At 46.0% G+C, this 16,385-nt stretch overlaps 1 protein-coding gene across 4 annotated transcripts in view; it reads left to right on the top strand.

The window, feature by feature from the left end:
• Window positions 1-16,385, top strand: part of si:dkey-121a11.3 (uncharacterized protein KIAA1614) — a 78,365-nt gene that overhangs the window by 23,709 nt on the left and 38,271 nt on the right. For all 4 annotated transcript variants that reach the window (XM_056276498.1, XM_056276497.1, XM_056276496.1 and 1 more), the window contains one exon: window positions 10,105-10,245. In XM_056276498.1, the coding sequence (XP_056132473.1) occupies window positions 10,105-10,245 (141 nt within the window). The remainder of the gene's footprint in view (window positions 1-10,104; window positions 10,246-16,385) is intronic.

Below are 16,385 nucleotides of genomic sequence, written 5' to 3'. Positions count from 1 at the left end.
CTACACACTACATGTTTACACCACACTGTCTTGATGACACACTACACACTACACACTATACACTACATGTTTACACACTGTCTTGATGACACACTACACACTACACACTACATGTTTACACCACACTGTCTTGATGACACACTACACACTACACACTATACACTACGTGTTTACACCACACTGTCTTGATGACACACTACACACTACACACTACACACTACATGTTTACACCACACTGTCTTGATGACGCACTACACACTACACACTACATGTTTACACCACACTATCTTGATGACACACTACACACTACACACTACATGTTTACACCACACTGTCTTGATGACACACTACACACTACACACTACACACTACATGTTTACACACTGTCTTGATGACACACTACACACTACACACTACATGTTTACACCACACTGTCTTGATGACACACTACACACTACACACTATACACTACGTGTTTACACCACACTGTCTTGATGACACACTACACACTACACACTACACACTACATGTTTACACCACACTGTCTTGATGACGCACTACACACTACACACTACATGTTTACACCACACTGTCTTGATGACACACTACACACTACACACTACACACTACATGTTTACACCACACTGTCTTGATGACACACTACACACTACACACTACATGTTTACACCACAATGTCTTGATGACACACTGCACACTACACACTACATGTTTACACCACAATGTCTTGATGACACACTACACACTATACACTACACACTACACACTACATGTTTACACCACACTGTCTCGATGACACACTACACACTACACACTACACACTACACACTACACACTACATGTTTACACCACACTGTCTTGATGACACACTACACACTACACACTACATGTTTACACCACACTGTCTTGATGACACACTACACACTACACACTACACACTACATGTTTACACACTGTCTTGATGACACACTACACACTACACACTACATGTTTACACCACACTGTCTTGATGACACACTACACACTACAAACTATACACTACGTGTTTACACCACACTGTCTTGATGACACACTACACACTACACACTACACACTACATGTTTACACCACACTGTCTTGATGACGCACTACACACTACACACTACATGTTTACACCACACTGTCTTGATGACACACTACACACTACACACTACACACTACATGTTTACACCACACTGTCTTGATGACACACTACACACTACACACTACATGTTTACACCACAATGTCTTGATGACACACTGCACACTACACACTACATGTTTACACCACAATGTCTTGATGACACACTACACACTATACACTACACACTACACACTACATGTTTACACCACACTGTCTCGATGACACACTACACACTACACACTACACACAATACACTACACACTACATGTTTACACCACACTGTCTTGATGACACACTACACACTATACACTACACACTACACACTACATGTTTACACCACACTGTCTTGATGACACACTACACACTATACACTACACACTACACACTACATGTTTACACCACACTGTCTTGATGACGCACTACACACTACATGTTTACACAACACTGTCTCGATGACACACTACACACTACACACTACATGTTTACACAACACTGTCTCGATGACACACTACACACTACACACTACATGTTTACACAACACTGTCTCGATGACACACTACACACTACACACTACATGTTTACACAACACTGTCTTGATGACACACTACACACTACACACTACATGTTTACACCACACTGTCTTGATGACACACTACACACTACACACTACATGTTTACACCACACTATCTTGATGACACACTACACACTACACACTACATGTTTACACCACACTGTCTTGATGACACACTACACACTACACACTACATGTTTACACCACACTGTCTTGATGACACACTACACACTACATGTTTACACCACACTGTCTTGATGACACACTACACACTACACACTACATGTTTACACCACACTGTCTTGATGACACACTACACACTACACACTACACACTACATGTTTACACCACACTGTCTTGATGACACACTACACACTACACACTACACACTACATGTTTACACCACACTGTCATGATGACACACTACACACTACATGTTTACACCACACTGTCTTGATGACACACTACACACTACATGTTTACACCACACTATCTTGATGACACACTACACACTACATGTTTACACCACACTGTCTTGATGACACACTACACACTACACACAATACACTACACACTACATGTTTACACCACACTATCTTGATGACGCACTACACACTACACACTACACACTACATGTTTACACCACACTGTCTTGATGACACACTACACACTACATGTTTACACCACACTGTCTTCATGACGCACTACACACTACACACTACATGTTTACACCACACTATCTTGATGACACACTACACACTACACACTATACACTACATGTTTACACCACACTGTCTTGATGACACACTACACACTACACACTACACACTACACACTACACACTACATGTTTACACCACACTGTCTTGATGACGCACTACACACTACACACTACATGTTTACACCACACTGTCTTGATGACACACTACACACTACACACTACATGTTTACACCACACTGTCTTGATGACACACTACACACTACACACTACATGTTTACACCACACTGTCTTGATGACACACTACACACTACACACTACATGTTTACACCACACTGTCTTGATGACGCACTACACACTACACACTACATGTTTACACCACACTGTCATGATGACACACTACACACTACACACTACATGTTTACACCACACTGTCTTGATGACACACTACACACTACACACTACATGTTTACACCACAATGTCTTGATGACACACTACACACTACACACTACATGTTTACACCACACTGTCTTGATGACACACTACACACTACAGACTACACACTACATGTTTACACCACACTGTCTTGATGACGCAATACACACTACACACTACATGTTTACACCACACTGTCATGATGACACACTACACACTACATGTTTACACCACACTGTCATGATGACACACTACACACTACACACTACACACTACATGTTTACACCACACTGTCTTGATGACGCACTACACACTACACACTACATGTTTACACCACACTGTCATGATGACACACTACACACTACATGTTTACACCACACTGTCATGATGACACACTACACACTACACACTACACACTACATGTTTACACCACACTGTCATGATGACACACTACACACTACACACTACATGTTTACACCACACTGTCATGATGACACACTACACACTACACACTACACACTACATGTTTACACCACACTGTCATGATGACACACTACACACTACACACTACATGTTTACACCACACTGTCATGATGACACACTACACACTACACACTACATGTTTACACCACACTGTCTTGATGACACACTACACACTACACACTACATGTTTACACCACACTGTCTTGATGACACACTACACACTACACACTATACACTACATGTTTACACACTGTCTTGATGACACACTACACACTACACACTACATGTTTACACCACACTGTCTTGATGACACACTACACACTACACACTATACACTACGTGTTTACACCACACTGTCTTGATGACACACTACACACTACACACTACACACTACATGTTTACACCACACTGTCTTGATGACGCACTACACACTACACACTACATGTTTACACCACACTGTCTTGATGACACACTACACACTACACACTACATGTTTACACCACACTGTCTTGATGACACACTACACACTACACACTACACACTACATGTTTACACACTGTCTTGATGACACACTACACACTACACACTACATGTTTACACCACACTGTCTTGATGACACACTACACACTACACACTATACACTACGTGTTTACACCACACTGTCTTGATGACACACTACACACTACACACTACACACTACATGTTTACACCACACTGTCTTGATGACGCACTACACACTACACACTACATGTTTACACCACACTGTCTTGATGACACACTACACACTACACACTACATGTTTACACCACACTGTCTTGATGACACACTACACACTACACACTATACACTACATGTTTACACCACACTGTCTTGATGACACACTACACACTACATGTTTACACCACACTATCTTGATGACGCACTACACACTACATGTTTACACCACACTATCTTGATGACGCACTACACACTACACACTACATGTTTACACCACACTGTCTTGATGACGCACTACACACTACACACTACATGTTTACACCACACTGTCATGATGACACACTACACACTACATGTTTACACCACACTATCTTGATGACGCACTACACACTACACACTACATGTTTACACCACACTATCTTGATGACGCACTACACACTACACACTACATGTTTACACCACACTGTCTTGATGACACACTACACACTACATGTTTACACCACACTGTCTTGATGACACACTACACACTACATGTTTACACCACACTGTCTTGATGACACACTACACACTACACACTACATGTTTACACCACACTGTCTTGATGACACACTACACACTACACACTACATGTTTACACCACACTGTCTTGATGACACACTACACACTACACACTACATGTTTACACCACACTGTCTTGATGACACACTACACACTATACACTACAAGTTTACACCACACTGTCTTGATGACACACTACACACTACATGTTTACACCACACTATCTTGATGACACACTACACACTACACACTACATGTTTACACCACACTGTCTTGATGACACACTACACACTACACACTACATGTTTACACCACACTGTCTTGATGACACACTACACACTATACACTACAAGTTTACACCACACTGTCTTGATGACACACTACACACTACATGTTTACACCACACTATCTTGATGACACACTACACACTACACACTACATGTTTACACCATACTGTCTTGATGACACACTACACACTACACACTATACACTACATGTTTACACCACACTGTCTTGATGACACACTACACACTATACACTACAAGTTTACACCACACTGTCTTGATGACACACTACACACTACACACTACATGTTTACACCACACTGTCTTGATGACGCACTACACACTACATGTTTACACCACACTGTCTTGATGACACACTACACACTACACACTACATGTTTACACCACACTGTCTTGATGACACACTACACACTACACACTACATGTTTACACCACACTGTCTTGATGACGCACTACACACTACATGTTTACACCACACTATCTTGATGACACACTACACACTACACACTACATGTTTACACCACACTGTCATGATGACACACTACACACTACACACTACATGTTTACACCACACTGTCATGATGACACACTACACACTACACACTATACACTACACACTACACACTACACACTATACACTACACACTACAGCACACTGTCTTGGTGCTGCTCAGTAGTCCAGGTAAGGAAACCACAGACAGTTGATTCAGGTCATCTGGACACAAAGTTTCCTGACATACACGTGTCATCATCATCTAACTGACTCACTTTGATGATGATGAAAATGGGGGAGGGGGAACTGGTGGGAATAGCCTGATCCTCCCACACGCTACGTCCCCTTGGTGAAACCCCAGATAGCAAACTGCTGTGGCCCGGACCCGTCCCACACTCGACACTTTCATCCGGCCCACATATTGTGTGGAATGATGGCACTTGGGCGGTCCGCTGCTTTTTGCCAGATCTGGGCCAGAACCAAGCCATAGCAATGCTGCATGTGCCACATATTTGCCAAAGGTGGCCCCGTATTTGTTTTGTGGTATTTGGGCCATATTCACCATTTACCACATGGGCCACTTCAGGGTCATATCCAGATCACATGTTGCCCAGAGCACCGCATCTTTGCCAAAAAAGGCCCACATGTGATTTGGCATATTTGGCCATATTTGCTATTATACATGTGGGCCACTTCAGGCTCACATCCATTTTGTCAGGGCCAGAAGAAGACCATCAGTGCCGCATCATTGCCTGAAGTGGCCCACATCCGGATACCATCTGGGACTCCTTATTGTCAGGTGAAACGAAGCAGCTGGTGACTCAACATGTATTGGAGGAGGCATGTGGTAGTCTGCAGCCCTCCCGGATTGGCAGAGGGGTTGGAGCAGTGACAGTTGGGTGATTCGTCTCCTCCTGATCTTTCAGCTCATAATTCACCAGGGACGTTTCTCCAGTTACTGTATACAGACTTTGCTACGCTCAGTGAGTTTCTCTTCCACTTGTCTTCTACCAGTTAACGGTTAACAATAGGCCTTTATTAGTTCATATGGAGAAGACACTTTATAACACTACCTTTGTTCTGTTACGTATGGAATCTAAGTCAAGACATTTTATTTGTATAGCCCAATGTCACAAACTACACATGTGCCTCAGGGGGCTTTACAGCAACACAACATCTTGTCCACAGACCCTGGCATCGGATAAGGAACAACTCCCTTAAAAAAGAACCTTAACAAGGAGAAAAAATAGGAAGAAACCTCAGGGAGAGCAACAAATACATTTTATATGTATAGCCCAATATCACAAATTCATCATCATCATCGGCAGTCATTCAGGGTCGAGTATTACCATCCTCCGTCTGGGTTCTCAGGTGGGCGTACAGGCCAATCCTGTGGCCACATAATTAAGAGGATGCCTGCACGTGACAGCTTTTTACATGGGGTGGCTGATGCACCTGCAGCCACCACATGGTCCCTGGCAGGGGGTGGCCAGAGTCCAATGTCATGGAGAACCAAGACGTTTGGGGACCACCCTCTGTTGCAGCCTTCATCCACCTTCACTGCCGTTGTGACCTGGAGACATCTTCCATCAGTTCCACCATTGAGGTCTTTGATGGACCATGCTTCATCTGAAACCTCCCCTTTGACCTATCCACCTAGGGTGACCCTACCAGGAGCCAAGCTCCAGACACCATAGCTCTTGGGATCATTGGTACACACAAGCTTCTTCACCACGGCAAGGTGGCGATCCAGGAGAGTATCACAGATTACAAATTTGCCTCAGGAGGCTTTACAGCAACACAGCATCCTGTCCTTAGACCCAAGCAACAGAGGGCTCTCTCTCCCAAGATGGACAGATATGCAATGGATGTTGTGTGTACAGAATAAAACACAATTTACAGAATACTACATTGAAAGAGGATAACAGAATTATAATGGAATTATAAAATATATGAAGAATATTATGAGGAGGATGCCAAGCAGTGTCCAGATGCCACCGGAACAGCCTAGATCCTCAGCCACGTGACCGACCACCACCACTACCACCAGCATGTAGACCAGGCAGGAGGACAGACTACACATGCACACAGGGGAGACTCACATCACACCATTCATACACACGGAGAAGAGACAACAAAAAACATTAGTCACACATCGGAACTAGAGAAGGATATAACATTGAAACAGAATAATAAAATTATACGGATATATAAGATATATACAAAATGTGACGGGGAGAATGCCAAGCAGTGTCCAGGTGGCGACCACCACCCCCATGGAGATATAGGAGGACTAAAGACTATATGTGTACATGGGAGAGACTTACATATCACCATTGACACACACAGGAGAAGAGAAAGGAGGAGACATCATTCAGAGAGAGACAAGACATGTGAGAGAAGAGAACAGTTTGTAATAATCACTCTATAATCTATAATCTATAATCTCATCTGCAGAATAGTGGTTGGTAAATTCACTGAGAAACAAACGGACCTGCTCCACAGTACAGGTCATGCGGTACTCAATTTAAAGGCAACTAATTGTAGGCTAATATAAAAAGATGAGTTTTAAGTTTGGATTTAAAGACTCAACAGACTCTGATTGTCTGATGGCAGCAGGCAGGTTATTCCACAACAATGGAGCCCGATAGGAAAAGGCCCTGCTGCCACCAGCTGACTTCTTTTTAACTTGGGGTACACACAGGAGCCCTGTATTTTGAGAGCAAAGAGCTCGAGATGGCATGTAAGGTTTAAGGAGATCAGACAGGTAGGATGGGGCAAGCCCATTTAGGATTTTATAAGTCAGCAGAAGCACCTTGTATTCTGATCTAACATGGATAGGAAGCCAATGAAGGGAGGCAAGAATTGGTGTAATACGGTCAAATTTCCTAGTTTTAGTTAGGATTCTAGCAGCAGCATTCTGAACCATCTGAAGACTTTTAGTACTAGAATGTGGCAGACCTGAGAACAGAACATTACAGTAATCAAGTCTGGATGAAACAAATGCATGTATTAGAGTCTCTGCATCAGCCATGGAGAGAAAAGACTGAATTTTAGCTATGTTACGTAAGTGAAAAAAGGCAGTCTTGGTGATTTCTTTAATGTGCTTATCAAAGGAAAGGCTGGGATCAAACGTAACACCAAGATTTTTGGCTGCCACACTTTGTGAAACCACAGAGTTGTCGATTGTTATTGTTACTTGATCAAATTGGTGTCTGTGTCTAGCAGGGCCAATGACCAGCATCTCGGTTTTATCTGAATTTAAAAGCAGAAAGTTAAGTGACATCCAGTTTTTCACAGTAGCCAAGCAGGCCTCTAAGTTAGTGATTTGAGTATGATCATCAGCCCTTATAGGCACATACAGCTGAGTATCATCAGCATAGCAATGGAAATTTATTCCATAACTGCGTATAATTTGGCCAAGAGGTAAAATATAGAGAGAAACATAGAGGGCCAAGAACCAAGCCCTGGGGTACACCATATTTAACGTCAGAGAATTTCAATATAATATTATTATAGCAGACACAATGTGTTCTTCCATATAAGTAGGACTTAAGCCAAGAGAGAGCGAAGCCAGAGACACTAAAATTACAGTTTAATCTGTCTAACAGTACACCATGATCAATGGTGTCAAAGGCTGCACTGAGGTCCAGTAGTAGAAGCACAGAGGTGGAATCAGAGTCCATAGGTAGTAGAAGATCATTTACCACTGTGGTCAGAGCAGTTTCAGTGGCGTGCCAGGCCATGAAAGCCGATTGAAAAGGTTCATATAGATATCTGTAGGCATGCTCAAGAATCCAGGTAAGAAAATCACAGAAAGTGGAATTAGTTCATCTGGACACAATGTTTATCAAGAGAAACGTTTCATCACTCATCTGAGTGACATCTTCAGTCAGTGGAGACTGAAGATGGATCTGCTCATTGTGGTTCAATTGTGGTGGTGCCTCCCAGTGGTCACGTCAGAGCTGCTCTGCTTGTGGACAAGAGGAGCGTGGTACTTACTACAAGTACTTTTTTATCCTGAACACACAGACAGGCAGACAGGCAGATTGACAGAGAGAAACAGAGACAGACAGACAAACAGACAGAGCGAGACAGACAGACACATTGACAGAGACAGACAGACATACACTGACAGATTGATAGAGACAGGCAGACAGAGACAGACAGAAAGATTGACAGAGAGAGACAGACAGAAACAGGCAGACATGCAGGCAGTCCCGTCCGGGATCAGCAGAACCCGGCTGTGTGTACAGCTTCATATGTGGTTCTTTGTTTCTGCAGGGATCACTAACATGAGCAGCACGCCAGCTCTGTGTCCACCTCAGTGGACATCAGGTCGGAGAATTAGTTTGAAACAACCTGACAAGTGTCTGCCCACGCACACACACACACACGCACACACGCGCGCGCGCGCACACACACACACACACACACGCGCGCACACGCACACACACACAGACTTCATCAGTCTAATTAGAGCAGACAGACTGTTCTGTTTAATCCGTCCTCTGTCAGCCGCTCTTCCTTCTATTACCTCGCCTCTAACCCCGCCCCTGTGTGTGTGTGTGTGTGTGTGTGTGTGTGTGTGCGTGTGTGTGTGTGTGTTTGTGTGTGTGTGTGTGTGTGCGTGCGTGTTGCAGGGTCTTTGTTTCAGCCGAGGAGTTTCCGCTGAGTGTGTGTCATGAGAAAGCCCGGCGGCTGCTGGACAGAGCTCGCATGAAGGCACGCTGCTTTCCTCTGAAGGCCGACCACAACCTCCTCCACCTACACAGAGAGCCAGCGTGAGTCCAACACCACTCCTGTCTGTCTGTCTGTCTGTCCGTCCGTCCGTCCGTCTGTCTGTCTCTGTTTCTTCCTTTACTCCTTTATTGTCTTTTGCTATGGGTCTTGCTGCTCTGCTCAGACAGAGGGGGAACCGTTTGACCTGCAGAGCTGATTGCCTCAGAAAGACAGACAGACAGACAGACAAGAGAGACTAATCGATCTCATCGACAGACAGACCGACCGACCGACCGATAGATATAGATAGATAGATAGATAGATAGATAGATAGATAGATAGATAGATAGATAGATAGATAGATAGACAGACAGGTAGATCGATAGACAGGTAGATAGATGGATAGGTAGGTAGGTAGATAGATAGATAGATAGATAGATAGATAGATAGATGGATGTTGTTTTACACCTAAGACAGTATATAAAGTAGGAATCGACCTAACTGGTTTTTTCAGGATCGATACCGATACCAATACCGACTATTGGTAAGTTTTGGAGGCACATGGCCGATATTTGGGCCGATATTCAGTTGCAGTAAATGCAAAAAAATTTGTGCCGAAATTTACAGCAACACAAACCCAACACAAGGCCGCCTTTACATGAACACGTTTGATTGAATTTTGTGTAAAACAGGAAAAGTTGAAAATAAAGTGCATGATGTTCAAGGCACTAGAACAGAACAGAACAGAACAGAACAGAATAGAATAGAACTTTATTTGTCATTGTACAAGTACAACGAAATTAGAAAGTGCAGTCCTTATCAGTGCAAAGATCAGTATAAAAAGGATTAAAAACATAAAACACACATTCATGTCTACATTCTACTGGACACCAACATGTTGCACAGAAGTGAGGAGTCGAGACTCAGCAGCATTTAGTGCAGTTATGGCTCGGGGACAGAAGCTGTTCTTTAGTCTGTTTGTCCCAGCTCTTATTGTCCTGTAACGTCTGCCCGAGGGCAGCGGTTCAAACAGGTGGTGTCCTGGGTGGGATGGGTCCTTGAGGATGCCATGGGCTTTTTTGAGGCAGCGGGAACTGTATAGGTCTTCCAGGCATCCCATGGTCTTCTGGGCGGTGGTGATGACCCTCTGGAGCACTTTCCTCTCTGCTACTGTGCAGCTGGCAAACCAGTTAACAATCTAGATAACAGTCTGAGCGGAATTCCTTTCTAGTTAAAAATAAATATCTTCCAAAACATAAAAATGGAATGAATTAAACTGCATGGACAGCAGGAAGTACACTAATCAAACTGAATAATTATAATATTAAAAGAACTCCACATAAACGGGTGAAAGTGCTCCAGCAGGCTTTGACTGAACTGAATAGAAAAATGAAAACTGTACATGAGTGTCATCATGTTGCCTGCCTCTTATCTTTAAAGGGATAGCTGGGGTTCCTCCAGGTGGGCTCATACGAGCTGCTCATACGAGCTGCTCATACGAGCTACTCATACGAGCTGCTCATACGAGGTACTCATACGAGCTGCTCATACGAGGTACTCATACGAGCTGCTCATACGAGCTGCTCATACGAGGTACTCATACGAGGTACTCATACGAGCTGCTCATACGAGGTACTCATACGAGGTACTCATACGAGCTGCTCATACGAGGTACTCATACGAGCTGCTCATACGAGCTGCTCATACGAGGTACTCATACGAGCTACTCATACGAGGTACTCATACGAGCTGCTCATACGAGGTACTCATACGAGCTGCTCATACGAGCTGCTCATACGAGGTACTCATACGAGCTGCTCATACGAGGTACTCATACGAGCTGCTTATACGAGCTAATACGAGGTACTTATACGAGCTGCTCATACGAGGTACTCATACGAGCTGCTCATACGAGCTACTCATACGAGGTACTTATACGAGCTGCTCATACGAGCTGCTCATACGAGCTGCTCATACGAGGTACTCATACGAGCTGCTTATACGAGCTGCTTATACGAGCTGCTCATACGAGGTACTTATACGAGCTGCTCATACGAGCTGCTTATACGAGCTACTCATACGAGCTGCTCATATGAGGTACTCATACGAGCTACTCATACGAGCTACTCATACAAGCTGCTCATACGAGGTACTTATACGAGCTGCTCATACGAGGTACTTATACGAGCTACTCATACGAGCTGCTCATACGAGGTACTCATACAAGGTGCTCATACGAGCTGCTCATATGAGCTACTCATACGAGGTACTCATACGAGCTACTCATACGAGGTGCTCATACGAGCTACTTATACGAGGTGCTCATACGAGGTACTCATACGAGCTACTTATACGAGGTACTTATACGAGCTGCTCATACGAGCTACTTATACGAGGTACTTATACGAGCTGCTCATACGAGCTGCTTATACGAGCTGCTCATACGAGGTACTTATACGAGCTGCTCATACGAGCTACTTATACGAGCTGCTCATACGAGCTGCTCATACGAGGTACTTATACGAGCTGCTCATACGAGCTGCTCATACGAGGTACTTATACGAGCTGCTCATACAAGCTGCTCATTGGAGCTGCTCATACGAGCTACTTATACGAGCTACTTATGTAAGGTACTTATATGAGGTACTTATACGAGCTACTTATATGAGCTACTTATGTGAGGTACTTATATGAGGTACTTATGTGAGGTACTTATACGAGGTACTTATATGAGGTACTTATGTGAGGTACTTATACGATGTACTTTGAGGTACTTATGTGAGGTACTTGTGGATAGGCAGTGCAGCGCCTGCAGTAGATGGGAGTCTGTGCGCTCCCAGTGGCTGGAGGTTCAGCAGGAGTTCGCTCCCAGTGGCTGGAGGTTCAGCAGGAGTGCGCTGCCAGTGGCTGGAGGTTCAGCAGGAGTTCGCTCCCAGTGGCTGGAGGTTCAGCAGGAGTTCGCTCCCAGTGGCTGGAGGTTCAGCAGGAGTTCGCTCCCAGTGGCTGGAGGTTCAGCAGGAGTGCGCTGCCAGTGGCTGGAGGTTCAGCAGGAGTGCGCTGCCAGTGGCTGGAGGTTCAGCAGGAGTGCGCTGCCAGTGGCTGGAGGTTCAGCAGGAGTGCGCTGCCAGTGGCTGGAGGTTCAGCAGGAGTGCGCTCCCAGTGGCTGGAGGTTCAGCAGGAGTGCGCTGCCAGTGGCTGGAGGTTCAGCAGGAGTGCGCTCCCAGTGGCTGGAGGTTCAGCAGGAGTGCGCTCCCAGTGGCTGGAGGTTCAGCAGGAGTGCGCTCCCAGTGGCTGGAGGTTCAGCAGGAGTGCGCTGCCAGTGGCTGGAGGTTCCGCAGGAGTGCGCTCCCAGTGGCTGGAGGTTCCGCAGGAGTGCGCTCCCAGTGGCTGGAGGTTCAGCAGGAGTGCGCTGCCAGTGGCTGGAGGTTCAGCAGGAGTGCGCTCCCAGTGGCTGGAGGTTCAGCAGGAGTGGCTGGCCAGAGCGGAAGTTGGGGAATGGGACGCGGACCAAACACATGTTAGCCCCTTAAGACACGGCTCAGCTAAGAGATAAGTCCCTGTGGGTGTGCGCTGTTTTGAATATTGCCACCGCTGTATCCTGCCGTCATGAGGCACGAACTACTTTCTCTCACCCGCAGAATGTCCGTATTCTTTCGCATAAGTGCAGCTATGCAGCGCACCTTATTCCTCCGCAGATCAGCCGAATCAGACGGGCGTCTGCGGTTGAGAGAAAGTAGTTCCTCCTCGTGAGAGGGCCGACTGACACGCTCCTGCGCGGCACTGACAACGTTACTCTGGGTAACGAAAGTAGCACACGTTACTCTTCTCGTGTAGCCCGGCGACGTGTGAGGGTTCAGCACAGCAGTGGGGACCGCTCTGTTGTCGAGTTCATGTCGGACCCGCGTCATGCTGTTTGGGGGGAGGGGAGGGGAGGGGGGGATGATGGAGAAGCGGACGTTACGGAGATTAAAATGAACTATTTCACGTTCACTGTTCTGAATTTCACACCAAGTTCCCGTTCATTTCTTCTTTTTTCTAAACGAGCTGCTCTGAGCTGTAAGAGGCTCCCCCTCCATCCATCCGTCCATCCATCCGTCCGTCCGTCCGTCCGTCCGTCCGTCCGTCCGTCCGTCCGTCCATCCGTCCGTCCGTCCATCCGCCCATCCATCCATCCTTCCATCCGTCCATCCATCTGTCCATCCATCCATCCATCCATCCGTCCATCCATCCGTCACAGGAGCTGCACCACATGCTGTGGAAGTCCATTCCGTGCTCTTACAGCACCAACTGTAGAGAAGTTGTTTCTCTTTTCACAGGGACACTTTAACGGGGCCAGTTTTAAGGAGTTCCCTCATAACTCATACCGATTATCCCACAAACAGACACCAGGCTCAGCTGTGAAATCACATATTGTGTGTACAAGCTTTGAGACTTCAGTCATGTCTCCTCTATGTCTCCTGTATACTGGAGCTGCTGGTTGTAACTGTCTTAACCGCTCTTCATATGACATCTCTTCCACACCTGGCATTAGCTTAGCCGCTCTTCTCTGAGCCTTCTCAGGTTTTCTATATATTTTACTTTATAAGGACACCACACCGAGCTTGCAGATTCAAGATGAGCTCGCACCAAGGATTTATATAACGGCAACACTGTTTCCTTCCACCGGGCTGACTGATCACTGCTAGCTGTTTCCAGCTTCCGCCTTCGTCAGATCGACAACTTTCATTGTCTTACTAGTTCTTCTCTATATTCTGCCCTAACCTCCTCATTTTGTTCTGATTTAGCTATTTTCTGTGCTTAGTCCACTTATCGCTAGATTCTCCAGTTTTCTTTCTTATACGAATCTTGTGTTTAGTAGGCAGCTTCTTGCTCCCAGTTTATTACTAGCTTTGAGCTTAGCCTAGCTTAGCAGTTAGCTCTATTACATTCGCAGTCCAAGCAGCCTCATTAAAACGATGGTTTGTGGTGACTGCTCCGTAGTTACAGACAGGTTGTCTCTACTAGAGAGACGTGTCCGTAAGTTAGAGCAGCTGCTTTCGGCTAGGATTACGTTAGACGTGACGGGCACTCCAGATAGCCTTAGCCCCGGGCCTGACAGCAGACCTGCTATTGTTAGCACTAGCTCAGTAGCCCCGGGCCTGACAGCAGGCCCGCTATTGTTAGCACTAGCTCAGTAGCCCCGGGCCTGACAGCAGGCCTGCTATTGTTAGCACTAGCTCAGTTGCCCCGGGCCTGACAGCAGGCCTGCTATTGTTAGCACTAGCTCAGTAGCCCCGGGCCTGACAGCAGACCAGCTATTGTTAGCACTAGCTCAGTAGCCCCGGGCCTGACAGCAGGCCTGCTATTGTTAGCACTAGCTCAGTAGCCCCGGGCCTGACAGCAGACCTGCTATTGTTAGCACTAGCTCAGTAGCCCCGGGCCTGACAGCAGGCCCGCTATTGTTAGCACTAGCTCAGTAGCCCCGGGTCTGACAGCAGGCCCGCTATTGTTAGCACTAGCTCAGTAGCCCCGGGCCTGACAGCAGGCCCGCTATTGTTAGCACTAGCTCAGTAGCCCCGGGCCTGACAGGAGGCCCGCTATTGTTAGCACTAGCTCAGTAGCTCCAGGCCTGACAGCAGGCCCGCTATTGTTAGCACTAGCTCAGTAGCCCCGGGCCTGACAGCAGACCAGCTATTGTTAGCACTAGCTCAGTGGCCCCGGGCCTGACAGCAGGCCTGCTATTGTTAGCACTAGCTCAGCTTCGTCGGCAGATGCGGCGGAGTTTGTCTCCGTTTACCGGCGTGGGAAGGCTCGAAAGAGCAAGCCGCCGGTCGTGTGGCCTGGTCTGCAGTCACCTCTCCCGACTGCAAACCGGTTTTCTCCCCTCACCAGCCCTGTTGGTAGTCCTACCGGCCATCGTGCTGCTCCCCCTTCTGTCGACAGAGTAAAGCAACGCAGGCTAGTGATAGGAGACTCCATTACCCGCAATGTTAGATTAGCTTCGCCAGCCTTGGTTCACTGTTTACCCGGGGCCACAGTCTCCGACATAGAGGATAATCTTAGAGTGCTGGCATCAGGCCCTACATGAACATGAAATGAAAGAAATATCATTTCCCCCAGCCAACAGCAGTGCAACACAAAGACAAAAACACATATCCAAAAACTACAAGAACACATATATCCAAAACTAAAACACATATATCCAAAACTAAAACACATATAT

The sequence above is a fragment of the Lampris incognitus genome, chromosome 3 (genome assembly GCF_029633865.1).
Source record: "Lampris incognitus isolate fLamInc1 chromosome 3, fLamInc1.hap2, whole genome shotgun sequence".
NCBI classification, from domain to species: domain Eukaryota; kingdom Metazoa; phylum Chordata; class Actinopteri; order Lampriformes; family Lampridae; genus Lampris; species Lampris incognitus.
Note: the sequence above shows the minus strand (reverse complement) of the source record. Positions and strands in the feature narration are given on the sequence as shown.